At 35.9% G+C, this 14,561-nt stretch overlaps 1 protein-coding gene across 3 annotated transcripts in view; it reads right to left on the reverse strand.

Annotated features, from left to right (window-relative positions):
• Window positions 1–4,733: 4,733 nt before the first annotated feature.
• CWC22 (CWC22 spliceosome associated protein homolog) overlaps window positions 4,734–14,561 on the reverse strand; it is a 29,795-nt gene continuing 19,967 nt past the window's right edge. For all 3 annotated transcript variants that reach the window (XM_065841291.2, XM_065841292.2, XM_071811158.1), the window contains exons 15-20: window positions 13,896–13,973; window positions 12,598–12,750; window positions 11,563–11,690; window positions 10,500–10,601; window positions 10,176–10,375; window positions 4,734–6,779 (exon numbers count right to left, since the gene is read on the reverse strand). In XM_065841291.2, the coding sequence (XP_065697363.1) occupies window positions 6,175–6,779; window positions 10,176–10,375; window positions 10,500–10,601; window positions 11,563–11,690; window positions 12,598–12,750; window positions 13,896–13,973 (1,266 nt within the window). In that variant the 3' untranslated portion in view covers window positions 4,734–6,174. The remainder of the gene's footprint in view (window positions 6,780–10,175; window positions 10,376–10,499; window positions 10,602–11,562; window positions 11,691–12,597; window positions 12,751–13,895; window positions 13,974–14,561) is intronic.

Here is a 14,561-nt window from a genome sequence, read left to right on the forward strand (position 1 = left end):
CAAGATGTCTGCACCTCTGTAAACAAGAGAGCTAAAAATGAAATGGGAGGAAAGAATAACTTTGCAAAATGAAACAAACCAACCAACTCTGAGTGCACAGGGATGAATTTAGCTTGAGGTTCCACAAGGAGCACAGAGGCTGTGTTCTTCCCTGCCATGGACATCGAAAGGAAACTATCCTCACTGTTTCTCCTCGCAGCCATAATCACATAAATATACTTCGCAAGACTGGAGGAAATGACGGGCTGCGAAGCACTTGTGGATGGTATCTCAAAGAATTCCCATTTCAAACAGATAGAGTGATCAAAACAGGCTGATGCACCTTCTCTCTTCTTCAAATAGGTATAACAAGGGTTTTTTTTTTCTGTGCAGAGAAGAGAGGACAGGAAGGAACAGAGCTGCAAAGGGACTTTTTTCCCCTCCAAATGCCTTATTTTCAGTTTCTCATTTCAATCACTGATCAAGTAAGTCACTCGGCTTCAATTTTTTCTTACGCACTTTTGTGTTCCACCTCTGGTGACTCATAACAAAGTGTACAGCACAAGAAGGGGGCCCTGTGAATCTAATCAAAGGACGAGAGCCTGTGGACCAGTCATTCAACCTCAAAGCCTGAATAGAAGAAGCAGATTCATTAAAAGTGTGTGTCCCATTTCAGGTAGTCATCAACTTAAGTATTCCTTCCTCATGGGAAGCCACAAAGGCTATCTGCACCCCTACCATAATACAATCTAATATATCAACTTTTCAATTGGATCTTTCAACCCCCAAATTAACACAATGTTCTGTTCACTATAACCCCCATGGGATCAGCAACTTTAAAGGGAGAACACACATTTCAGTTAATTAATTAATGAGCAATATCAGTCAACAAGCTAAACTGAATTAGCATTGCACCTACACACCTGTGTCAGTGGACACAGCTGAGAACAGGTTTGACCTCACCTCCTTACCTGCCATGAGCACCCTGACAATGAAGACAATCTCTCTTGTTTCTTGGAGCCTTGCATCCTCCTCAACTCCCTTGCTCTTTCCTCCACCCTCTCAAGAAACATTGCAGATTATTTCCTCCCTCAGGAAAATTTTTGGTCCTCACTTTATCTTACAAAATAATGGAAAAAGAGAACATAAAATGTACGTAGGTTAAACAAAGTCAGAATCTGACAGTTTATTTTCTTAATGGACTTGTCTGTTTTGTGGGTTAGCAAACCGTTTTCCCAACAACACTAAGGTATTCATTTGCAATCTCCTCCACTCCCTTTTTTTAAGTTACAAGAAAATACTTGATGATAGTCTTAAGAAGTAGACAAGAAAAGAAAATCCTTGTCTCTAGTCTCAGCCAAATTATAGATTTGCTTGAGGAAAACATATGAAAAGCACAACATCTCTGAAGTGACCTCAAGTTCTTCCAGCGAATGAAGCAATGTTTTACTCATGCCACTTTTAACCTAGTAATACGTGCTTTCTGTAGAGTTTTAATTAAAATAGCCCTTTATTCTGCATTTGACTTTACCATTTCTTAAAAAAAAGTACTAATAAAAAAAAGCTTTTTTAAAAAATACTAACTTATCTAATTGAAAATAAATTGAAGGACAAGTTTCCCCGCTCTCTGAATGCTATCAGAGTAACTAAAGTCAATTCTGCTAACATAATAGACTCTGGCTTTTTCAGATTCTCCAAGAAAATTAGCCTTAGGCTTTCATCAACAGTGAAAGATAATTCAAAGTAGTTTAAGAATGGTGGATGAAGATGATCTAGTGTCTTCTTTTATATTCATAAAACTGCACAAATTTAATGATAGGGAGGCACTTACATTGCTACCAGAGCTTGAAGAGTCCACCCTGGCCCATGTAATTTTTGGTGACTGACATGCACTAAGTTATTTTAGAGTATACCCTACATTCAGAAGTTAAGAAGAGTTATGTTACTGCAGCCTTGAGTAAATTAAAGAACATCATACTCCTCCATTAAAATAGTATACCATCTAAATCTAATTAGTACCTCTAGCAATTTTCAAAATTGTATTTGATTTTCAGTATGTACTGGATCTGTTTATAAAATTCATTCAGCATGAACAACACAAACAGAAACACACTTGCCCATGCAGAAGTGAGATGAACTATCTACAATTTGAAGTCTGCAATCCTGCTTAAATAGCAACTAAAACGTCTTTAGAAATCATGATCCGTTAATGACAATTTAAAAATATTTTTAACTAAGAAAGTGAACAGTTTTGTCCAAAATGTACCTAACTGGTCTCATACTGGAGGGTCATATTTTGATGATTTATATAAAAAGATGGCCTAAATGGTAGTATTTTTTTTTTTCTTTTTCCCAAAAAACATTCTTCAGACTTGAGTGTATGAATAACCAAGCTTCACAGACCTTGCTCCAAATAAAGTTATGGTTACAGAACATAACTATGGTTCTTACAAATACCACAAACACTTCAGTCAAGATTTATTCCTATAGGGATGGTGAATTCACTGGGTGAGTCAGCAGCTCATCTCCACAACTCCTAAAGCCAACAGCATGAGGAAGTTCAGGAACTCATCCAGGGAGTCCTAGCAAATGGGAGGGATGCAGCCTCACTCTATCTGTGGACTTGGATACTACAACCACATTTGAAAGGTAAATTTTAAGCATACAAGATCAGAACAGATCATCACAGGCTCCTTCCCAGAAGTCTTTTGGGTTCACAGCAGCTCAGAGCAGCTGAGCTGAAGTCTCTCCAGCAGCTGTTCCCCCGGCAGGCACAGGCAATGAGCACTCACAGCCTCCCTCAGCAGCAGCTCACACCTGAAGAGTGACCAGCACCAGGGACTGGGAGCCAACCCCAGAAGCTCAGGACAGTTCTGTGTTCAAACACACCACAGAGATCAAGGCCTCAATGCCCAACACCGCATCGCTATGAACACCCACACTCATCACACGATTTTAAGTCCACTGGTGTAGGTTGCTCACGATAAGGCAGATAAACAGCACATTTATTTCCTCTGATATCACATTTTCATTCTTCTGAGTCAAAAGCAATTGTGATTGAAACTTGCAGTTCAGTAAGACCAAAACAGCTTAGTATTTAATCTGAGAGGCAGCCAAGGTCTTACCTCAATACAACCCAGAGGTACCTAGATCAGGTGACTTCTGACAGCAGAGGTCTATCAAAGTCATAATCAGACCCAACTGCAGAAAGCTAAGGCTGGGCTGTTTCAACCGTGCTTTTAACCAACAATGATTGAGCAAAAGAGAGAAGAATGTCATAGAACCTCCACTTCTTGAAGTCTTTCAGTCAAAACTGCTATTCAAAACACAACCTGGAGCTCCAGTTTTAATCACAGACAAGAGGTAGGATTTACTTCACTACCGTGCATACGATTAACTGTTACTGCTGAGGAGAGAAAGCCCGGGATCACTGTGGATCACTCAATTCTCCAGCAATTGAGAAGATGAACTGAAAACAAACCTACCCCCAAAACACATCGTTGTGCAACTCCTGCAATACACTCATTTTGAATACTACATACCATTTTGACTACTTTTCCCTTATAAAAATTTCAATAAAATAAATAAATAAACAAATCAGGGGCAGAAGGACTCATCAGGGCTACAGAACAGCCCCACACAAGGAGAGATAACAGGTGAATTTTAACTTCTGGGAAAGAAATGGCAAAGAATATACAGCTTTAGGTCTATAAAAATCACGCACAAGATGGCAAGCAGGAAACAACTACAAACCATTATCCAGAAAACACATCAGGAAGCGGAAAACAAAAGTGATCAGGCAGAACATATCTCTGGCCCAGCGGGTTCTCAGTCACCAGCCAGCTCAGAGCTGGAACACGCTCGGTGCTGCTGACCAGTGCCAGTACCGGCCCTGGGCTGGGGACACTTCCACTGTCACAGCACAACCGTCCTGCCTGCTCCCGTCCACACATCGGAGCTGCTGCCAACTGCTTTACTGCTCCAAGCGAACATTAACCTGCTCATAGGAGTAACAGTAAAAATAACAGCTATTTTTAATAGGTCATTCTACTAAATATCTATTAATATTTCTGGGAATTAAAAAAACCCACCACCACCAAGAGATTGCACATACAGCTAAGACCCCCAGCTCAAGTCCTAATCTCACCCTCCACCTTCTTTTGCCAAAGAGCACAATGTTTTTATCAGGTACTACGAAATAACAAAATTGCAGATGTGTAAGGTGGCTTTTCCTGATCAACATGTCTGAGATCAAATGCTTTATTTTTTAATAAATGTCTTATGTTTTCACATATATCATTTAAATGTATTTCCATTTACTAAATATGTCATTAACAAGCTTTTAAACTTGAAAAAATGTCTCTAAAGTTATGGGTTAATGAAATTTCTGCTATTAAGCCCCTAACATAGTAAGGGAAGTGTTAGTCTAGATAAATGAAGTTTGTACAATTAAACCATCATGAAGTACAGGTAATTTTCAAGAAAATTCATAGGGAGTTATCAAGGAAGCGTAACAATTATCAGCAGAATTCTTTTTAGAAAGCATTATTTCAGTTGAAGTTTTCCTGGAGTTAACACACACTGCCAAATGCACAAATAATTTTGAAAATGAGAAGTGCATTGGACAAAAAACCCCACCTACAGTTTAAGCAGCATACAGCTCTTGATGCCACTAAAACATTTTTAGCTGTGTGGTACAACAAGTAGAAACCTTGTTTTTAATCTGCAATATGAATTCACTTTCCATGCAAATGTTTCTGACCAAAATGTTTTATTACATGAAAGCTTGCAGAAATAAATTCTGTAAATACAGAAACTTTTTAAAAAATGTTACATTTTTCTTAGAAAAATGTTGTGACAAGATTTAGGGAAAACTTATCTATTTCCTTAGGAATTGTGGTATTTCCTGTTATAAACCAGCTCAAATACATTTTCTATGCCTTATACAAGATGAAACATGATTTACACATGAAATGTGTCAGTTCTTGTATGCCCAGCAATTGTGTTCATTTCATAACGATAAAAAATAAGTCTTATGGCATCAATCATCACGTAAATACAACCCTCACCTCTGTCTTTCCTACTGACCATGTCTACACTATGCTGAAGGGCTTTCAAAATTTTCTCTAGTTACTAATAAGATTTAGAGTCTTAACCAGATTATTTTGATTCATTACTCTTACAATGAATGTTGAGATAGTTGCTTCAAGTGACTCCAGGTAGAACAACTTACTTTATAAACTGCTGCAGCAACTGTTTTTTTTTTTTTTTTGTGGTAAAGTTGCTTCCAATAAACTTGAGCACTTGAAGCCATGTAGTTAAAATGTCTAAAAAGATTTGAAACACCTCGTATTTCAATTTCTTATTTTTTTATATATTGGGAAAGATACTCCTTAAACACACCTTTTGCAGGTATGGAGTTGAAACCTCTGATTCCAAAATAAAAAACATAGTTTAAAAAAACCCCACCACCCCCCACAAAAAGCCAACCCAACTTTTTTTCCCCTGTCTCCAAGATCACAAGTGTAACTAGCTCAGGATGTCACAATATTAAAAAACATTGTGAAAAGTAACAGAACAAGTTGACACAATTTCAAATGTGACATTTAAAGCTGCAATAGTGCTTTTCCAATTTTTAACTCTTGAAGAAACAAAATCAACTGAAGCATTTCCTGAAAATTTTGGTCAAACTTGCTTTCATGTTCGCCAAGTGGAAAGAATATACAGCTACAGAATGCCTGAAGCGCTCGTGCTGACGTTTGAACAATTTCTATAAAGCCTTCTCATGTAACATTCACATTGTAATCTGAAAATTTTGCAGTTATCACCCTAGCCTCAGTACTGGCTTTCAATTAACAAGCAAAGTTAGAAACCAATTGTTTTTAGACTATAAAGTTACAATTCCAAATACTCTAAGTGACAAGAACACCCATTTTGCTGAGATCTTAACAGTTTTATTCACAAAATAAACAGCTTTGTCTTTCCAAAGGAAGATTTTAACAGAAAAACACAATGCAATAGTTATAAAAAAAGAGGTACAGAAAATTTGAAAAAAGTCTGATAGAATTTACAAATGCAAACTATCACTTTGTACAAAATCATTTTTTTTTTTTTTAAAGAAAGTTCCATAATAGGTTTTAAAATACAGTTTTAACAGCTCAAAAATGCACATTTAGTTCAAACTCTTGTTAAGTATTATTTTCGTCTGTGTGGAGAATTCTCCTTTCGCCTGTCTTCATTCTTTCTGGATTCTCTGTACTGGTCAGAATAACGGTTGTGCTTCTCTCGGTGTTTCTCTGAACCATTTCTGTATCTGTCGCCTTGATCATCCTCTCTTGGACTTGAATTATTATGGATTCTATCTCTGGATTTTGATCTTTCTCTGGATTTTGATCTCTCTCTTTTTCTACTGCGATGTCCATTATCTTTGCTCCAGTGTCTGTAATTTTCATCATCAGACAGAGAAGCTCTCCGCTCTGCTTTCTTTGGTTTTGAATTACTGTGTTTGTTTTCTAGATCCTTACTTCTTTCGTGGTTCCTGTCCTTTCCACTATGGTAACTGTCTCTGCCATTGGACTCATCTCTGTGATGATATTTTGATACATCATCTCTCCTGCGTGATTCTCTCACATTTCGGTGATTTCTTTCTGATTTGCTCTCAGTATCACTTCTTTCCTCTTGCTGCCTCCTTCCCATTTTCTTTTCAAGCGATTTCCTTTTCCTTTCTTGTTTTTTCCTGGAAACTTTATCAGATTCTTTATTTTTCTTTTGCATTCTCTTTCTTTTGGCTTTAGGAACATCTGAAATTATAACAAATTATGGGAATAAGATTGCATTTTAATTTATTACACTTGACTTGCTAAACTACATAAGAAGTTCTAGAGACTTATTTTTTTGTCAGGAAACATTTGTGGGTTACGTATCTGGACAAATGTTTCAAGATAATGAGCTTTGATCTTGTTGCTTCCCCCCACCCCCAGTTGAGTGTCTCACGCAATGGTAGACATTGCACTCATTCTTTAAGTGTGCAGATACTGATTATTTTTAAATGGCTGTCTGTATTAAAGGCTTTTTGTTTTATATAAATTCTTCATAGAAGTGTAAACTATCAATTAATGCGATGACACTCAAAGCCGACTTTGGACAGTGAGATTGCAATGGAGAACAAAAATGCACATCCAAAGTATGAGCAGTTCATACTTCGTGCTCTCCAATTTTCTTCTAAGCTTCAGTATTTCTCAGTAACTCCACTGCCATTAACACATGAACCTCACGTTAACAAAAAGCAAGGTCACAACACATCATCCCCAAACCTTAACAGCATACTAATAAGAAATCAGGGAATAGCCTTCTGCATTTCATCCCATTTACAATGTAGCTCAATCCAAAACAAAACTTCTTCCTCAACTTACAAAAACACCCCAGCAAACCTGCACTTGAATGCAACATATCACTAAGTAGTTACATCACTGTCAAAATAGAGCAACTCACTAAATAGGAAGCTGACATGAGATCTGCAAACCTGTCAATCCAATAGTTTTTTGGTTATGTAAGAGACACTTTCATATTTGAAAAGATGTGAAATTCTATGTACTGACAAAACTCCAATGACCTTGCTTTTCCCCCACTCCCCTCCGTTAACTGCTGAAGAGGGAACAACTCCAACTTGTACAGGTGTGGCTGCCAGTCACAAGTATCCATCAGCAGGGCTGTCAGCCCTTAGCTCTGTGCAAGTGATGCCTGAATTCTGAGAGCCTCTACCCAGCATCCCCTTGTGGACCTGATACTACAAGAACAGGCATAGGCTGTAATATCATTACCTCACAAATTCTTTTAGAAAGATCACCTTTCTCAGACCATCCAGTCTCTCAAAATCATTTACATCTCCTATTACTTCCTGGAAAAGCTTATCAGTCAATGGAGATTAAAAACAGCAGATGGGAAAAAAATCTCCAACACTATCCTATGAGGAAACAGAGGCATGCCGAAACGGCTTGAGATAGTGGTACCGCAGCAACATTACAATGGCCCTCTGGCTCATTTTCAGGAAAAACAGTGATAGCTCTGTCAACAATTTAAGATTAAAACTAACTTCTGTATTTCTAAATATACTTCAGTGCTCTCCTCAGTGGAAGAGGACTTACTGTTCCTGTTTGCTCTTTATACAGGACCATTAGATTTCACTTGACAGTATTTATCTGTAACAGCCATTTAGAATAACCATTAAATTAACCTTCTTGTATGAACTATAGAATCATATCAGCTGTTTCTAATCACCTTTTGAAAATACCACAGCCATAAACAGATTGAATAGCACAACAAATATCTGAGTTGTAGAGCAGATGGCTAGTTTCATGTCTGAATTAAGGCTTCCTGGTATTCTGATTAAACAGGATGATGGATCAATTCAGATAGGTTTTAATACATTAACTTTCTTAAACAGTGTTTTCCCTATTATTTTACATCCATCAGAATGCAGAAAAAGACCCAAGAAAGTAAATACAAAGGAACAAGCTGCTTTGATAACAGACAAATTTTGTTCCCTGCTGGACCTGTTTTGGCCGGAATTACCTCTCCAGAGCGGTGCCAAGCTGAGCTGGCTGGTGAAGTTCCACACATTAACTGTCCGTAAGACAGTAATGTCTAATTTAGGTGTATGCTCAATTTCTAATCAGCAGGGTTTTTTTTATTTTCTCTTATACACTGCACTGTGAAACACTGTAGTACATTACTCCAAAAACTGCCTTCCAACTCTACCATTTTAAAAATTTAAAAAGATGTAAACACAGGAATACTTGCAATTATAACCAATAATGGACCTCAATCAAATTTACCAATAAATATAGTTCTCTCCAATTAATGTTCTAATCACTGTATTTAAGTACACGAGAACCCAATAAAGTGAAACCAGGCTGCAAAGATATCAAAATGAAAGTTTTAAATAATGTGTTCCCAAATGCAGAAAGGGCAAGTAGTAAAAGGGAAGGTCCTAAATTTACAAAAATAAAGTGTTTGTTTGAGAAGACTGCAGACTCAGTCAGTTTGTCACTAAAGACTTACCTCTGTGGTTCCTACCAAGCAGCTCAGCAAAGCTGCAGCTGTCGATGCAGGAGCCATCTGGCTCTTTGCTGAACCGACACCTTTTCTAACCCCGTTTAATTGTGTCCTCCTCTAGTGCTTTGTCGTCATTAATGCAATTAACGCGATGACACACAAAGCCGACTTTGGACAGCGAGATTGCAATGGAGAACAAAAATGCACGTCCAAAGCACGAGTTCATACTGCTTTTATTTTATTAACCAACATTTTTATTTCAAAGGTATGCAATAAATCAAATTAATTTTTAATCAGCAAGCTTCTGTACTGTAGGAAGTCATGCTGTGTTATCATCTGCTCATGTTATATACAGTGGGGCAGACTGTACACACTAACTCACACTAGCATGTACTTTATAGGTTAAGCAATGTTTATGACACTTCTTGTCAAATAGAAGGTTCTGCATCAGCAGGATAGTGTAAGATGCTAAACACTAATTATAATGCATAAAACTATGAAATACTAAGTTGTCAGCAAAAGCTAATTATTCCTTGGAGATTTTTCTACAGACAAGAACCTCAACTATAGCAACACACAAACTCTTCCTGAGGAAGAAAAATTAGAAACGGAGACTGAGAGATTAAAACTTAAACATGTTGCTAGAACTGAACAATGCAACTTCTGACCCATGAAGACACACATATTTACAGGGAAAGACTCAAGTAGTACCAAGCCAGGCTAAAAGAGTTGTAGAAATCAAACTTTACAGTTCTCTAGTAAACATCCCAGAGACAAGAATAGGGAATGACTCTAAACCCTCCATCCTCCACTAAGCTGAAGTAATGGTACTGTGCAACAGGTATCAACTGTGTAAAAAAAGTAATCTACAAAACAGTGTCCCTCAGATATTTAAGTCTCTAAAAATGGAACTCAGTTTTTCTAAATTCTAAAATAAATTTCCATGAGAAATATTTGATATTTTATAACTTGTAAGTTTAAAAAAAAATGACCAGTTTTTAAAGCAGAGGAATTAACACTGTCCATAGCTAGTTTTTCCTCAAAACAAGTTTATAGAGAAATAAATAGCTATTTATAGTTATATAATAGGTATAGAAGTAAATTACAAGAGAAGTAAATAGTTACAGCTAGTGTTTAAGTACCTGAGTCACTGCTGTTGTCACTGCTAGATGAGGAGTCACTGCTGCTGGATGAATCTGAGCTGCTGCTGCTGCTGCTTTCAGAATCCGAATCTGAGGAAGAGTCTGTTTCTGAAGACGATGAGGAATCTGATGACTCAACATCTTGTTTCTGTGTCATTATCATCTTTGGTGCATTTTTAAGATGCTCCCGCAATTCATCCCTAATCATCAAAGGAAAAAAAAGGTGTGTTATGGTTTTTCTGTTTGTTTGGTTTCGTTTTTTTTTGGTAGGGGCAAGGTGGGAGAGAAGGAAAGCAAATATCAAATCAGAAAACTGTTCCTCACGTTAGTCCTCCAAGGCCAATAGAAGTGAAGAAATTGATGGCGAAGCGGGTGTTTCTTGGGTTATCCCGAGGCAATAATCCCTCAAAGAATGGATGCAATGTTCTGATGAAAAGAAAAATCTAAATTAAACACCATGCCAACTTAGCACTATTTCTCATTGACACTAAAACTGAAAAAAAAACACAAACCACCTGTACGGATCCTCTAGGACAGCAAAAGTCTTCCCTTTATGCATTTTTCAATACTTCATGTTTTATACCTGTGATGTATCTGATCAAAATGCTATTTAAGAACTTGTTCTTTCATGAAAACCAACTTCACACAAAAAATAATTACATAATGTCAGATTATGACAGCAGAAAGCCTCAATTTATGAAGCCCTGAAGAGACTTGTGAAATTGCAGGAGCCTGTGATAGGAAAGAATAACATTTGTTGACCAAGAAGTTCTAAGCTCTAGGTACTCAGACTGAAATACCACCAAACAAGGCCCTAAAGTATAGTTTCAAGTTAAAGTTTACATGAGCTAAAGTATCTACTAAATTCTTCATCATACATCAAAGAAATCCCAACTTACAGGAAACACCTCAAGCAACTGAAAGGAACATTGTCAGAATGCTATGCATTAAATGACATACAGGCTTAAAAGAACGTGTATCTTATATTAAGGACAAGCAAATAATCCTAGGAAAGCTTATTAATAGTTTTGTGCTTTTTTCTAAGTTTTGTCAGAAAAAGAAGCCACCGTAACATTTATTACACAGCTAAACAGCTGACAGGAAATAAAAATAGACTTGTACTTGGAAAACTCTTATAAAAGCTGGACTATAATTGGGACAAAAAAATACATCTTGCAAATAGTCAGGCACATACTTGAACACAAATTCATGGTAACACACTCAGCTTAATGAGACTCTTTCCAATAACAAAATCTATACATGAACTTATTCTTGAGGTACTGCAGCTAGAGGACTGTTGTTGAATTTGAAAAGAGTTCTTATCTGCACTTCTTCAGATAAAGAATCTATTTAACTTCACAGTTTTGAAAATAAATTTTCAACTTACTCATCTTTTAATCTTGCATTTAGATTAGGAAGTCCCATATATTCACTGAGCTCTTGAAAGAATATTTTGACAAAAATTCTACTGGAGGATGTGGTAGTTTCTTCACTCAGTATTATACATTCAAGGACCTGAAAACATTTGGAAAAATATTTAGAAAAAGTTTTAAAATTTAAACATACATTATTTATCTTAAAAACTATAGTCCTCCTGAAATAAACAAAAAAACCCTTTTCTCCCTCCACAAGAACAAAAAACTGTGCAATTCCTAGTCAAGATTTTCCTCCTCAGAAATTCTTTTCTACCACCTAGGTTCAGTTTCTGATCATACTTATGCCAGTAATTCTTCAAGGATTTATTTTACCCAGGAAAGCTCCGTAAGAGAAAATCAGGTCTGTGAACTTCTGGCAAGTTAAAGATTTGGGACTTAAGTTCTAAAGAGATTTGAACTGACTTGTGTGTGCCTGAAGAATGACAATTAGACTAGACTGTGAAACAAGAATAAAACAGTGTGACAAGAGATATTACATTGATATTTACTTCTTTATTTTTAATGTTATACTATTTATCTCAGAATGCAATGTTGCTTTTATTTATTTGGAACTTAAATCACAAAATAGCAGCAATTACTAATCTTACAATATATATGAAATTCAAAGTTTTATGTAAAATAGAATTTTAAAAGGGTTTTTTAGGTTTGTTTTTAGAAACAGTTTTTCTATTTAGATCACTGATTAAAATGTCAAAATTATTTTTTTAAAAGTACATTTTAATTGACCAATTCCAGCTGAGTTCCATAAAATAACAGCTTAAATTAACTACTTATGAATAGGGAAGGGAGGATGATGATACATAGGGGCAGAATGAGGAGATGGAGGCGACACAGAATGGTTCAACAGTATCTGAGAAGATACTTAAAATAATCCAGTTTGCTATAAATACAAGTAGTTTCAAATTGCAGAACAAATACTAAACCTAATATATTATTTCTGAATACTGGAGATTAATTATTGAAATCTAGGACAATTTTTTACTTACGCTCCAGGGAATTGCATCGGTGTACAGTAGATGAGCAAACATCTTGGCAACATTTCTCAGTTTGTTCGTTTCCAAACGATGAATGGTATCATATTGTTCTTTGAAAATAGCTTCAAAGGATTCCATATATTCTTTTTTTAACATGCAGAAACGCTAAGACAACATTGCACAATTTAAATAACCAGATTAAACAATAGATTAAACATTCAAATAACCTACATGTAGGTGAGCTAATGGTGTAAATATTTACAGAAAGAATTTCCTTTTAAATAACCCTTGGAGAAGAAAATATCTTCAAATGGATACCTTTTATTGCTTTCAGCAGTTTGTCAGAACAAGAAACTCATCTGCATTGCAAAGCAGTAATTATCAATTTTGAACTACTGCAAATTATCTTGCAATTTCCCTAACTTTTGTACGTCCAATATTTCCACCTGATTTAACCCCAAATGTAACTTTTTTCATGACAACATTGAATTACTATTTAGAAAGGCAGCAGGGAACACAGCCAAGAGGGAACACATTCCAGGCATAAATATTCCAAAGCACATGGAAATTAATGTTTATATTCATCTGAATGTGTAGATTCATGTGGTTAGTACTTGGTAACTGACTGTCAGCAGAAGTATTTCCTCAAATACTGGATAAAAAAAACACAAATGGAAAAAAACACTCCCTTTCAGAATAAAGTGCTTCCTCGAGAAGACAAATATTTTATCTTAACTAGTCAGATCTGTCAATATCACACATACAAAAAATTTAACTAAGAAATAACTGCAACTGAAGTAGCAATTAGTTACACAAAACCAAAGAACTAGCTGTTTAGTGAAACACAAACAAAACCACCCACAACCCTGCAACAGTAAATGGTCACAGTCTTGTGCTCTAAATAAAAACTACTAATCAGCTTTGAACAAAGTGGTAAAAAGACAAGAGTCTCCAAAATCAACCTTCAGTACTGTAAAAGTGACATTTTCTGTTAACTCATAATACTTTTACCTCTTTTTAGTACCATTCCTTTGCCACTGATATATTGTTCTAACATAATGAGAAAAGAGGGAAGCAAAAAGCAACAATATAAAGAGAAAATGAGCGCTCTGATTCTACATTCACTACACTTGTTACAATCAAAATGTTAATTCAGTCCACTAATAGAACTAATCAACTAATATAACCAGTTTTAGAATGATAAAAACCTATTAGTTTTATTTATCCATTAAAACTTCAGTTTGGCACACAAAAAGAGTAAACCAATGAAGTTATCTACCATAAAGTGTAAATCTGAAAACAGAACTCACCCCTGCCAGCAATCCAAAGAATTTCTCATATGTTCTTTGCTGAGCACAGCAGTCAAGTATCATATTGCAGAGTTCTTTCTGGTTTAAGAAAAATAAATAAATAAATAAATTCTCTAGGTAAATTCACTGTAGCAGCAAACCACCACCATTACTAAATATCAAAATATCAAAGAAAACCTTACATGGACTCAAGCTTTGAAACAAGAACATTTACCTAAAACTTCATCGGTAACATCAGTAGTTTTCTAAGTTGCTCATGTTTTAGAAATTATCTGGGGCATGAATATGAACTTTTGCTATTCAAATTTCTTCTTCTGTCAAGAGCAGAGTGCGAGGTCAGTGAGCACACACCAGATTAAACACAAACTTATTTCTCTGACCTGCTATGTAAGCTATGGATTGTAATACAGCTATGAACTGGTTTAGGGCACATTTTGAAACATTTATTAAGACAAACAAGGAAAACATTGTTATATAAATGAAGAGCCATGAAATACATGGTACTTAAACAGGACTGCAGTTTTACCCTATTAACTTTTTAAAAATTATTATTTTCTCCTAAGACCAACTCCAATTTATGACATTCCCAAATCACTTTTAGGCTGTCAATCATGTATCTTTCACGATTAGTTTAAATTTCTCTTTAATAATAAAACTCTCATTAAA

The sequence above is a fragment of the Patagioenas fasciata genome, chromosome 7, assembly GCF_037038585.1.
Source record: "Patagioenas fasciata isolate bPatFas1 chromosome 7, bPatFas1.hap1, whole genome shotgun sequence".
NCBI classification, from domain to species: domain Eukaryota; kingdom Metazoa; phylum Chordata; class Aves; order Columbiformes; family Columbidae; genus Patagioenas; species Patagioenas fasciata.